Below are 13751 nucleotides of genomic sequence, written 5' to 3'. Positions count from 1 at the left end.
GGCGATGGGGGCAGGTGGGGCTTGAAAACTCCCCCTTGTCCAAAGTGGGGGATGACAAAAAAAGTTTGAGAACCACTGGACTATTGTTACAATGTTACTGTTATGGCTCGCTCTGGGCCACAACGACAAAGGGGAGACGAGACTGAAGTTTAACATGCACAAAATAATATTTTACAAAACAAAAAAGGAGTGTGACGGTAGGGGTGTCAAAAATGTATTTTCTTCGAATAAATTGTGATTCCTTTTTTTTTTTTTAAATAGAATAGATTAGATTGCTTTTTATTGTCACTACACACAGGTAAAATGAGATTAAAAGCAACTCTAGTATCAGTGCGACAGTCTACAAATATGCAAAACGTAGGAAGGAAAGAAAAGAAAAATAGTGCAAAAGGAGGTAAGGTGCACAGTCCGGTCCTGTTGTTTAAATATACTATATACATGTATACAGAAGCATTCAGACTGTGGGTAGAAAGTAAAAATTGCACACAGAGAGGTAACAATTCTTAATGTTTTTACCTTGAAAATCAACTTTTACCTTGAAAATCAGTTTTTGCCTTGAAAATCAGTTTTTGCCTTGAAAATCTTTTTTTTTTACCTTGAAAATCAGTTTTTGCCTTGAAAATCAGTTTTTTTACCTTGAAAATCAACTTTTGCCTTGAAAATCAACTTTTCCCTTGAAAATCAGTTTTTGCCTTGAAAATCAGTTTTTGCCTTGAAAATCAGTTTTTTTACCTTTAAAATAATTTTTTTTTACCTTGAAAATTAGTTTTTGCCTTGTAAATCATTTCCCTTGAACATTAGTTTTTGCCTTGAAAATCAGTTTTTGCCTTGAAAATCAGTTTTTGCCTTGAAAATCTGTTTTTGCCTTGAAAAGCCGTTTTTTTACCTTTAAAAAAATTTTTTTTTACCTTGAAAGTTAGTTTTTGCCTTGTAAATCATTTCCCTTGAAAATTAGTTTTTGCCTTAAAAATCAGTTTTTGCCTTGAAAATCAGTTTTTGCCTTGAAAATATTTTTTTTCCCCTTGAAAATCAGTTTTTGCCTTGAAAATCAACTTTTACCTTGAAAATCAACTTTTACCTTGAAAATTTGTTTTTGCCTTGAAAATCAACTTTTACCTTGGAAATCAGTTTTTGCCAAAAAATCTATTTTTTTAAATCTGTTCCATCCAGCCACAAAATGTGGCTGCATGGAACATGTTTGGGTAGAATTTTATTAAAGAAAACCAGTTTTCTTTTAAGTAATATAGAAATGCATCAGAGCTGTTTGTCTATTTTATGGAGGAATGTAGTTAATCGTAGAACTGGCACCCAGTAGGCCCTTTTCCATCCTGTAAAAGTGTGTGGTTTGTGTTTCCACCACATTCACAGTTCAGGGTGGGACCAAAATTGTTTAATCTTTATATAAACAAAATGTGTAAAGTTACAAAGACGACGTGACAGTGTTTTGTTCGATAGAACACACAAAAGCTAATACAAATAATAACAGAGGAAATGAATAAATAAATTAAAAAATGGTTTGATGAAAGTAGACCATCTTTGTAGCTCAGTAAAAACTCAAAATAAAATTGGAGTGTGTAGGTGTACCTATTGTTGTATTCTGAAGTTTTTGTCTGGAAAAAAACAAATTATGATGACTTCAGGATATATATTTAAACAGTGTACATTTTCAAAATATAAAGTATGATGACACTTTTGTAGAGGGTGGGGCGTGGTTTCATTTGCAATCTGGGAACGCCTCCACATTTAAACATCGTGCAGACGGAATGGGTTATTAAAATTCAGTGTACAGCAAAATTCGTTAAAAATTTACACCAACATATATCGAATACAGATTCTTTGGACTACAAGGAAGTGTTTTTAAGGGAGATTTAGCCATCATAGGTCCCCTTTAATGTGAAAGCTGTATGTGATAAAAGGCATCTACAAAACCCAAAACCAGTGAAGTTGGTACATTGTATAATTCGTAAATAAAAGACGAATACAATGATTTGCAAATCCTTTTCAACTTATATTCAATTGTATAGACTGCAAAGACAATATATTTAATGTTCAAACTGAGAAACCTTATTTTTTTTTTGCAAATAATCATTAACTTGGAATGTAATGGCAGCAACACGTTGCACAGGAGCATTTTTACCACTGTGTTACATGGCCTTTCCTTTTAACAACACTCAGTTTGGGAACTGAGGAGACCAATTTTTGAAGCTTTTCAGGTGGAAATATTTCCCATTCTTGCTTGATGTACAGCTTAAGTTGTTCAACAGTCTGGGGTCTCCGTTGTGGCATTTTAGGCTTCATAATGCACCACACATTTTCAATGGGAGACAGGTCTGGACTACAGGCAGGCCAGTCTAGTACCCGCACTCTTTTACTATAAAGCCACGCTGTTGTAACACGTGGCTTGGCATTGTCGTGCTGAAATAAGCAGGGGCGTCCATGGTAACGTTGCTTGGGTGGCAACAAATGTTGCTCCAAAACATGTATGTACCTTTCATCATTAATGGTGCCTTCACATATGTGTAAGTTACCCACTAATACACCCCCATACCTTCACAGATGCTGGCTTTTGAACTTTGCGCCTATAACAATCCGGATGGTTCTTTTCCTCTTTGTTTCTGAGGACACAGCGTCCGCAGTTTCCCCCAAAAATTTGAAATGTGGTCTCGTCAGACCACAGAACGCTTTTCCACTTTGCATCAGTCCATCTTAGATGAGCCGGTGGAGTTTCTGGGTGTTGTTGATAAATGGCTTTCGCTTTGCATAGTAGAGTTTTAACTTGGACTTACAGATGTAGTGACAAACTGTAGTTTTCTGAAGTGTTCCTGAGTCCATGTGGTGATATCCTTTACACACTTTTTGATGCAGTTCCACCTGAGGGATCGAAGGTCCGTAATAATCGTCGCTTACGTGCAGTGATTTCTCCAGATTCTCGGAACCTTTTGATGATATTACGGACCGTACGTGGTGAAATCTCTAAATTCCTTGCAATAGCTGATTGAGAAATGTTGTTCTTAAACTGTTCGACAATTTGCTCACACATTTGTTCGCAAAGTGGTGACCCTCGCCCCATCCTTGTTTGTGAATGACTGAGGATTTCACGGAAGCTGCTTTTATACCCAATCATGGCACCCACCTGTTCTCAATTAGCCTGTTCACCTGTGGGATATTCCGAATGTGTTTGATGAGCATTCCTCATCTTTCTCAGTCTTTTTTTGTCACTTTTGTCAGCTTTTTTGAAACATGTTGCAGGCATCAAATTCCAAATGAGCTAATTTTTGCAAAATATAACAGTTTTGCAGTTCGAACATTAAATATCTAGTCTTTGCAATCTATTCAATTGAATATAGGTTAAAAAATATTTGCAAATCGTTGTATTCTGTTTTTTTTTTTACGATTTACTCAACGTGCCAACTTCACTGGTTTTGGGTTTTGTATTATGTTGGGACAAATGCTAAGTTGCAGTGTACAACAATGTTTCCTGGAAACACACAATCTGTCAGAGACATGAAGATACAGTACATTCCAAGTAGGACTTACTAAACATACTTATACTGGGTTTAAATTCCAGCATCAAGGATAGATTTGAGCAATATAACACGGGGAAGAACCAAGACACGTTTGGGGGACTATATCTCCCAGCTTCCCTGGGAACGCCGAGGGATCCCCCGGGAGGAGCTGGACAGAGTGGCTCGGGAGAGGAAAATCTGGGCTTCTCTCCTTAGGCCTAGGTCAAATGTCAAGATCACAGCAATGCTGAAAACGTCAAACTGGAATCTAAAAGGGAAAAAAAAGGTCTGCAATTAATAATCCGATCCTTTCCAAACGTGTTGAGCATGTACATTAGTTGTTGGATTGCTGCTCAGCTGATTTGTTTTGGGTGGAGTTGACTTTTGGTCACAGTAACAAGGGGAACAAATCAATCTGGGACAAAACAAGCAAGTAACGCATGAAATTAATGGTCTTGACGAGGGATTTTCAGATCTGTTTGTGTGATTCTACTCTTTTAGTAACTGAAAAAGTCTTATTTTGTGTCTTATCTGTTTATTTTAACAGATATTCCATACCAAGTGACGTGGCCGTGGCGCTTTAGCTTTTAGTATTTATTATTATTTCTTCGTCGACGTTGGTTTTCTTCATTGTCTCCTTACCAGATGACCTGAATAACACCCACCAGCACTGCGTCCTGGCAGGAGACGCCCCACGCTTTAGCTGCACCCACAGAGTAGCCGAGGTGAGGCCACACGACTGACCCATAAAGTCTTGCAAATATATTATGAAAACTTGTTTGGTCAATTCGGTGTTATTGTTTCCTAAATATGGAAAACATTTTTTCCATATTTAGCTGGAAAAGTGTGTAAAACATGTTTTAGACGACACAAAAGTAGAACATGGCCACCCAGGGTCATTTGCTGTGAGGGCAGGTTAATACATCAGTTTTATTTTCTTAGGGAGATTCACAAACCTACTATAACAAAACATAACTAACACAAACAAAAGCGAGACATTTGTTGCAAACAAAAGATTTGTGTCGTCAGTGGTTTGGTTTTGCAGCAACAGTTATGGAACAAATGACTGCACGCTGCAAAGTTTGTTTAAAAAAAAGGCAGTAGCACAACAAACGTATTCCAGCATCTGAAACCGAAACATCCAGCCGAGTGGGAGAAATACAACTCACAAGGCGAACATAACAAACAAACAAGCCAATTCCCGCTAAAAAGCAGCTTACTGGGTGGAATCATTGGCCCCCGTGTATGCTGAGAAAAAAAGCACCTTGGAAAACAATCACTAATGCTCTATTTTTATTTAAAGAATTATTTTATTCAGTTTTGCTTCCCATGAAAACCTTTGCGTTGGACAATGAGATGATCAACATGAGCAAAAAAGCATCACAGTAAATATGCCAGAATTAGCTACAAAAGCTAAATTGAATATAAGTTCCTTAAAACATTATTTTATAAAAAGTCAAATTCATATTTCTTCTAAAAAGAACCCACTTTATAAAAGTATAACTTTGCTCAAAGTTGGATGCATTGTGTGCAGAGTCATTTCAAACTATTTGTTGATCAAATAAAAGCAAAACTTTTTTTGAATCATCTGTCTTTCGTATTCACGGATTTCTTTGAAAAGTAGAGAAAAACATTGTAAATCTACCGTATTTTTCGGACTATAAGGCGCACTTAAAATCCTTTCAGTTTCTCAATAATCGACAGTGCGCCTTATGTACGGCATAATTTTTGTTGTGCTTAATGACTTCTAGCAATTTTATTTGGTACATGGTGTAATGATAAGTGTGACCATAAGTGTGTCGATGGCAGTCATACATAAGAGATATATGTATACTGCAATATGATGGCTGTAAACAACACCAAAACTTGAGAATATAGAACATTTTACACGGCGCTCAAAAATCTGTTAAAATGTTTTTAGTACGACCTCAGTAAGCTATAAAACCGCACCCCTAATGGATTGTCGGCGCATTAAACATACGAGTGTTATTATGGTGCGTGTGTATAAGGACCGCAAAATAGCACCTATTAGCAGGCTTTGTTTTGTTTCGCAATATTATGCAAAACCAACTTTTCTTACCTTCTGGTACCTGCTGATCTGTATTTGGGATCTGCATAAGTCTTGAAAATTGTAGTCCGTGCCGACAACGTAGTCATAAGCTTCTTCTTTTTCTCTATCTTCTTATGTGGCATTTATCTTTCGCTGTTGCCATTTTTTTATTATAAAGTAGTGTAAAGTTCTTACTTATCAAAGCGCTAAACACTGTAGTGAGTTTACATAATTCACCCACGGAACTTTAGTTATTAGAGGGTTCCGGTCGGACGTTTTTTCACGGGACACGTTTCCGGCGTTGATGTTGCGTTATTAAGCCACGGATGAGAAGATGCTGCTCCGTTATTGATTTAAGTAAAGTCTGAATGTCATTAAAACAGTTAGCTCCATCTTTTGAAACTTTTTCCACCCCCCGTCCTTGCACACTACACCGCTACAACAAAGATGACGGGGAGAAGACGCTGCCGACGGTGAGCCACGTAAATAAGACCGCCCGCAAAACGGCGCATTCTGAAGACGCTCAGAAAGCTACTTGAAGATGATCTGTAAAATATAATCTATGCAACACTTTCACCAAAGAACCACCATTACATGTTATGTAGACCACAAGATAGTGTTTTAAATGTAGAAAAAAAATCATAACGTGACCCCTTTAATGCGCCTTATAATCCAGTGTGCCTTTTGTATGAAAAAAGACCTGAATAGACCCGCTCATCGGCAGTGCGCCTTTTAATCCGGTGCGCCCTATGGTCCAGAAAATAGGGTAATTATTCTAAGGCCATGTCGCTCAGGCCTATCTGCTATGTTTGTGTTGCTCTCTTCCTACAGTGTTCCACTGGGACTCTGACCTACATCCAGTCTCGGTGCGGAGAGGCCCTTTCCAACCTGCACACGTACCCGGAGAGCGGCTCCCACAGCCTGGTGACCTTGCGGCCAGCCACCCTGCAACACTGTGAGGAGATTCACAATGAGGTGCGTTTGATTCGTACACATGCACGCGCTCTGTCGTGACCGCACAATCTGCATCGTTACAAGAACCCTATCATATCGCCAAATAAAATCAAAGGAAGCTGTTCTGTCCAGGAAAACGGACCCCTTTTGAAGTCAAAGTGAAAACAGATCACTACATAGTTGTAAGAAATAATTGCGAGCATAAAATACATCTGTTTTATTCATAAAACATCAAATCGAAAATAACTAAAGCTCTGTTTGTTTGCAGATTTTGTCTGCGTGTGGCTGCATAGTGCTGCATAATTCAAAACGATACTTAGAATTGATTCATGTTTATTGAATTCCTGCGCACTTAATGTGTGATCTATAAAAGTCTGGACTTTGAGTGTGCATTTCTGACCTAATGCATTAAATCGTCACCCATCTGGTGTTGCAAATAAGTTACAAATGGTTCTGAACCAGCTGCAGATATGACACATCCAAACATGAATAAATTATGTCATTCTCACCAAAGAATGGGATCAATTTAAACGGAAAACATGTGCAAGTTTTGAGCACTCGCCACATTTAGGCACTACAGCACATTGGTACAATAAATGCATGACACCATTTTATGTTACTCAATGTACTACAAGCATGTGATTTATAACAGTTAATCAGAAAAAAAGGTTATGACTTATGAAAAACACATGTAATATAAATCGATTGTTTACTTATTTAAATGGATAAAATACAGGGAAAATTATCATCATTGGAACACAATAATTACAATTTAATACAAAATACAATTTATAAATATGTAATATAACATGCAAAAAAGTCAAATAAAACGTTATTTATTTATATCATATTTATAAATATGATGTATCATATCATATCATTTATAAATGTATATCATTATTTATATCATACATATTTTAGTATTTATATATATATATATATGTGTGTGTGTGTGTGTGTGTGTGTGTGTGTGTGTGTGTGTGTGTGTGTGTGTGTGTGTGTGTGTGTGTGTGTGTGTGTGTGTGTGTGTATATATAATATATATATATATATATATATATATATATATATACATACATACATACAGTCGTTGTAAAGAACATAATGTCATGGCTGTCTTGAGTTACCAATAATTCTTACAACTTTTATGTTTTTGTGATAGAGTGATTGGAGCACATACTCGTTGGTCACAAAAAAACATTCATGAAGTTTGGTTCTTTTATGAATTTATTATGGGTCTACTGAAAATGTGACCAAATCTGCTGGGTCAAAAGTATACATACAGCAATGTTAATATTTGGTTACATGTCCCTTGGCAAGTTTCACTGCAATAAGGCGCTTTTGGTAGCCATCCACAAGCTTCTGGCAAGCTTCTGGTTGAATTTTTGACCACTCCTCTTGACAAAATCGGTGCAGTTCAGCTAAATTTGTTGGTTTTCTGACATGGACCTGTTTCTTCAGCATTGTCCACATGTTTAAGTCAGGACTTTGGGAATACCTTAATTCTAGCCAGATTTAGCCATTCCTTTACCACTTTTGACGTGTTGTTGGTTGCAGGCCCGGCCCTAACCAATCTGGCGCCCTAGGCAAGATTTTAGGTGGCGCCCCCCCACATCGGCAGTGAAGTGTATATACTCACAAGAAACCGAATAGCTTTGTCTTTGACCTTTTTTTTTTTACTTACAACTATACCTAATATATAAAGGGGTGGAAAAGTGACTATTACCTGCAGGGCAAACATAGCTAACCAGAAGGCAATAACAATGTAAACAAAAAATAGCTGCTTAAAAGATCTAATACAAATATCCCTGAAAAATGTAAGGTGGGAGTACTGTAATTACCTAACGTTACATTACTATTTTCCATAACAATTTAGCCCCCTCCACAATATTAACCCGACGTTAAAACAGAACTAGCTATTTATTGATTAGCAATTGCCGAATCATGTGACATTAGCTTAATGCTAAAAAGCCAGGTTACTATCACATTCTGTAACAGACAAATAATTTCATGTTCGGCTCACCTACCTGCTACCTCTCTTTTCTCGTTTCTCCTCCTCTTCTTTTCTCTTTTTTCTTCCCTGGGCACCTGACAGTTTTGGCCATTTTGACATCTTGTGTTGATTTTTTGATGTGGTGACGTCCAAAAAGAGTCATGATACGGGAAGGGAGGGGGCGCACCGTGCGGGGGGTAGAGGGGGGGGGCGTAATGTTGTAACAAATAATATTTCTATTAAATAGGCTTTACTTTGCATTTTAATTAACGTGGGATTATTTTTTGTATTTAGAAATAATAGTACCAACTTATTATTATTATTTTTTTTCTCCAACATTTGTGGCACTGGCGTGGCGCCCCCTGATGGACGGCGCCCTTAGCATTTGCCTATACGGCCTATGCCACGGGCCGGCCCTGGGTTGGGGTCTATGTCCTGTTGGAACACCCAACTGCGCCCAAGGCTCAACCTCCGTGCTGATGATTTTAGGTTGTCCTGAAGACTTTGGAGGTTATCCTTCTTTGTCATTGTCCCATTTACTCTCTGTAAAGCACCAGTTCAATTGGCAGCAAAACAGGCCCAGAGCATAATACTACCACCACCATGCATGACAGTAGAGATGGTGTTCCTAGTATTAAAGGCCTCACCTTTTCTACTCCTAACATATTGCTGGGTATTGTGGCCAAACAGCTAAATTTTTGTTTCATCTGACCACAGAACTTTCCTCCAGAAGGTCTTGTCTTTGTTCATGTGATGTCAGATGAAACTAAAATTGAGCTATATATATATATTTATTTTATTATTAGTAGTATTTGTTTTTTGTTAAAAAAAAACAATTTTTCTAATATATATTAGTAGAAAACTTATCTTGCAAAAATATTTAGGGTTATGTGTATGAATATAACCCTAATGATAAACTTAAAATCATGGTATAATGTATTTTACAGTTATTGTGGACAACCTGCTGCCTGTTTGTAGCATGCCTGCAATGTTTTTGTTAATACGTTAGCGTCAGGACTACATGGTTATGCTAACGGTAAATAGAGCAGTTCATTCCAGTTACAGGTTGTATTTTATCATGTGCATCAATGAGAATATGAGAATCGATCAAAGTGATAACACAATCTGTACCTGTAATTAAATAAACACAATTGTTTTAAAATGTGTTGCAATGCAATCACCAATAGTTGTGTACTTTCAGGACTCATGGTTCAGTAGTTAAAATACCTTTATAGTCATACCATCACATGAGATGCAACTTCTGAAAAAAAAAAAGCTACACATAGATCATTTCTATGACTGCACTCTTGTGTTTTTAAGTTTCTGCTGCAAAAAATTTTGTTGCTCACATTTTTTTAACTGAACGGCCACTAGTTAAAGATCCCAAATGATAAAAAAGAAAGGACATAAAATGGAACCTTGATGAACACCACAAGTATAACTAAAGATGTTAAAAAATTACTACGAACTGCATCTAAAGTAAACAAGCTACAGCAACATCAAAAGTTACATACCGTATTTTTCGGACTATAAGTCGCATTTTTTTTCATAGTTTGCCCGGGCTCCAGTGCGACTTATATGTTTTTTTCCTTCTTTATTATGCATTTTCGGCAGGTGCGACTTATACTCCGGTGCGACTTATAGTCCAAAAAATACGGTAAATCAAAAAATGTTACTGCCAAAAAGGAGAGGACTTGAAGGGTTGCCTTGAGGAATGCCACAGTTATATAAATCACAAGCTTGTATTTGCCAATGTGCTGAGAGTAGGGTGTACGGTGTACCAGTACTAATAAAGTACGGCAATACTAATGAATTGAAAACAGTACAATACTGCCTTTCAAAAATACTGGTATTTTATTTTCATCTGCATGCGAGCGGAGAAGCATTTCAGCACGCACACACTCACAGAGCGCACAAGGAGAAACAGTGTGGAGGAGAAAAATGTCAAACAAGGGCAATTCTAATGGTTAATGAAGAGGGTGCGTGAAGCGCAATATGAAGGTATATGGGCTTCAAAACTATCGATAAAGATGGTGCTTTAAACACATAAGCGCCACTCTGCAAGCGCTGCTTTAAAACATGCCTTGCCAAAAGTGTCATGATTCAAGAAATACCACATTTGCTTCAAACTTTGCTAAACAATGCAATAACAAGCAGTCAGATCGACAGGGACTCAAGTTAACTAGCTATGCTGTTGTGCACATACAGGTACTGTACGTACTTGCTTGACTTGATGCCAAATATTAGCAAGGTTAAATCAATCAAAGTTTATTTATATAGTCCTTAATCACAAGTGTCTCAAAGGGCTGCACAAGCCACAACGACATCCTCAAATCCCACATCAGGGCAAGAAAAAAACTCAACCCAATGGGATACAAGGAGAAACCTATAATGAGAAACCTTGAAGAAACCGCCCACGTGGCGTAAACTAATGCAAGTGAAAGGACTGAATTTTGTAACAAATTGCTGCAGCTTGTGTATTATCCTTAACAATGTGTGTTGTACCTGCTACATGTCTTATCTATATGGTATCAGCCATAGTATTGTTTTTAGTTTTTACTAATGTATGTATTTGTCTTAACGCACAAACCAAGAGTGGCAACCATAAATCGTAAAGCATAACGTCAGTAAAGCTTTCTACTCTATTGTAACCTAATCCTAGATTATGGCTGACTTTATGTAAGATTTACAATTGGAAATTGTTCTTTGAGCGCAACAAGAAAAGCCCAATGTGTTTAGTACCTTTTAATTTTTTGTTTAATCTTCTAAAATTGTTCTTTGAGTGCAATAAGAACCGTATGTTTATTGCATTGTAAGTTTTCTTTTGTATAATTAAGATAAAAAAGACATTTTGTGTGGTCCTCTTTACTTTGAAAAGTATCAAAATACATTTTGGTAGTGGTACCGGTACCAAAATATCAGGACAAACCTAGTTTATAGTGGTCGAAGCTCCACATATTGTATATACACCCCCACCCCCCCACCCCATTTTTTGTATATATTTTTTTTCAAATCACCTGACATGTATACTGTGTATATGTACATAATTGATCCATTTTTTTTACGTAATTTTTTATATACATGTTACAGGTTATATATTTTTTATTATTGAATGTATCAATTGTGATGAATATTTAATGGACCACAATGGAATCAAGCCTTTTGGCTTTTTGTGCCATCCGCATAGCTCGGTTGGTAGAGTGGCCGTGCCAGCAACTTGAGGGTTCCAGGTTCGATCCCCGCTTCCGCCATCGTAGTCACTGCCGTTGTGTCCTTGGGCAAGACACTTTACCCACCTGCTCCCAGTGCCACCCACACTGGTTTAAATGTAACTTAGACTATGTAAAGCGCTTTGAGTCAGTAGAGAAAAGCGCTATATAAATATAATTCACAAATTCACTTCACTTTTTTAAAGCATTACATGGATTAAATTCTTTAAGATGTCAATAAACTTCTCAATCAATCAAAAACCGTACAACAGGAGCAATCTCGTCTTTTTAGGAATTTGCTGAAAAAATGTTTGTCTCCCAAGTTTTTAACTGAATTTGGGGGCCAGTATGGCGTGACTCTCGGGCCGCAGACGCCAGTTGAATAGTCCTGGTATACGGACAAATATTGCCTCGTGTGGGTTCACCATTAGTCTTCCAAAATGCCATTGTGTAAACCAGGGGTAGGGAACCTATGGCTCTAGAGCCAGATGTGGCTCTTTTGATGACTGCATATGGCTCTCCGATAAATCTTAGCTGACATTGCTTAACACGATAAGTAATTAATAAATCCGCTGGTAATCACAGTGTTAAAGGGGAACATTATCACCAGACCTATGTAAGCGTCAATATATACCTTGATGTTGCAGAAAAAAGACCATATATTTTTTTAACCGATTTCCGAACTCTAAATGGGTGAATTTTGGCGAATTAAACGCCTTTCTAATATTCACTCTCGGAGCGATGACGTCACAACGTGGCGTCACATCGGGAAGCAATCAGCCATTTTCTCAAACACCGAGTCAAATTAGCTCTGTTATTTTCCGTTTTTTCGACTGTTTTCCGTACCTTGGAGACATCATGCCTCGTCGGTGTGTTGTCGGAGGGTGTAACAACACGAACAGGGACGGATTCAAGTTGCACGAGTGGCAAGAAATTGGACGTTTGTTCCGCACACTTTACCGACGAAAGCTATGCTACGACAGAGATGGCAAGAATGTGTGGATATCCTGCGACACTCAAAGCAGATGCATTTCCAACGATAAAGTCAAAGAAATCTGCCGCCAGACCCCCATTGAATCTGCCGGAGTGTGTGAGCAATTCAGGGACAAAGGACCTCGGTAGCACAGCAAGAAATGGCGGCAGTTTGTTCCCGCAGACGAGCGAGCTAAACCCCCTGGATGTCTTGGCTCACACCGTCCCTTATGCCACCGAAGATGATCAAGTAAGAATATCGACCCTAACTTCCCTGGCCTGCTGACATGAGGGTATGTCTACAGAATATATTAATTGATGGAAAATTGGGCTGTCTGCACTCTCAAAGTGCATGTTGTTGCCAAATGTATTTCATATGCTGTAAACCTAGTTCATAGTTGTTAGTTTCCTTTAATGCCAAACAAACACATACCAATCGTTGGTTTGAAGGCGATCGCCGAATTCGTCCTCGCTTTCTCCCGTGTCGCTGGCTGTCATGTCGTTTTCGACAGTTTCGCTTGCATACGGTCCAAACCGATATGGCTCAATAGCTTCAGTTTCTTCTTCAATTTCATTTTTGCTACCTGCCTCCACACTACAACCATCCGTTTCAATACATGCGTAATCTGTTGAATCGCTTAAACCGCTGAAATCCGAGTCTGAATCCGAGCTAATGTCGCTATAGCTTGCTGTTCTTTCCGCCATGTTTGTTTGTGTTGGCTTCACTATGTGACGTCACAGGAAAATGGACGGGTGGTTAAAATCATGTACTTTGAAGCTTTTTTTAGGGATATTGCGTGATGGGTAAAATTTTGAAAAAAACTTCGAAAAATAAAATAAGCCACTGGGAACTGATTTTTAATGGTTTTAACCCTTCTGAAATTGTGATAATGTTCCCCTTTAAAAATAACGTTCAAATTATAACCATTCTCATACACTTTAATCCATTCATCCGTTTTCTATCGCACCTGTTCAAGAAGTCGAATTAACGGTAAGAAGTATTTTATTTATTATTGGTAAGCTTCAGAATAACAATGTTATTAAAAAGAATAAGAGACTTATTATAT

The 13751-nt window shown here is 37.8% G+C and overlaps 1 protein-coding gene across 2 annotated transcripts in view; it reads left to right on the top strand.

Annotated features, from left to right (window-relative positions):
* The window catches only part of fto (FTO alpha-ketoglutarate dependent dioxygenase), a 564204-nt gene that overhangs the window by 128585 nt on the left and 421868 nt on the right, over nt 1-13751 (top strand). For both annotated transcript variants that reach the window (XM_061964549.2, XM_061964550.2), the window contains exons 5-6: nt 4152-4231; nt 6388-6531. In XM_061964549.2, the coding sequence (XP_061820533.2) occupies nt 4152-4231; nt 6388-6531 (224 nt within the window). The remainder of the gene's footprint in view (nt 1-4151; nt 4232-6387; nt 6532-13751) is intronic.

This window comes from Nerophis lumbriciformis, linkage group LG06, assembly GCF_033978685.3.
Source record: "Nerophis lumbriciformis linkage group LG06, RoL_Nlum_v2.1, whole genome shotgun sequence".
Lineage (NCBI taxonomy): Eukaryota > Metazoa > Chordata > Actinopteri > Syngnathiformes > Syngnathidae > Nerophis > Nerophis lumbriciformis.
This window is presented reverse-complemented; position numbering and strand designations above follow the sequence as displayed.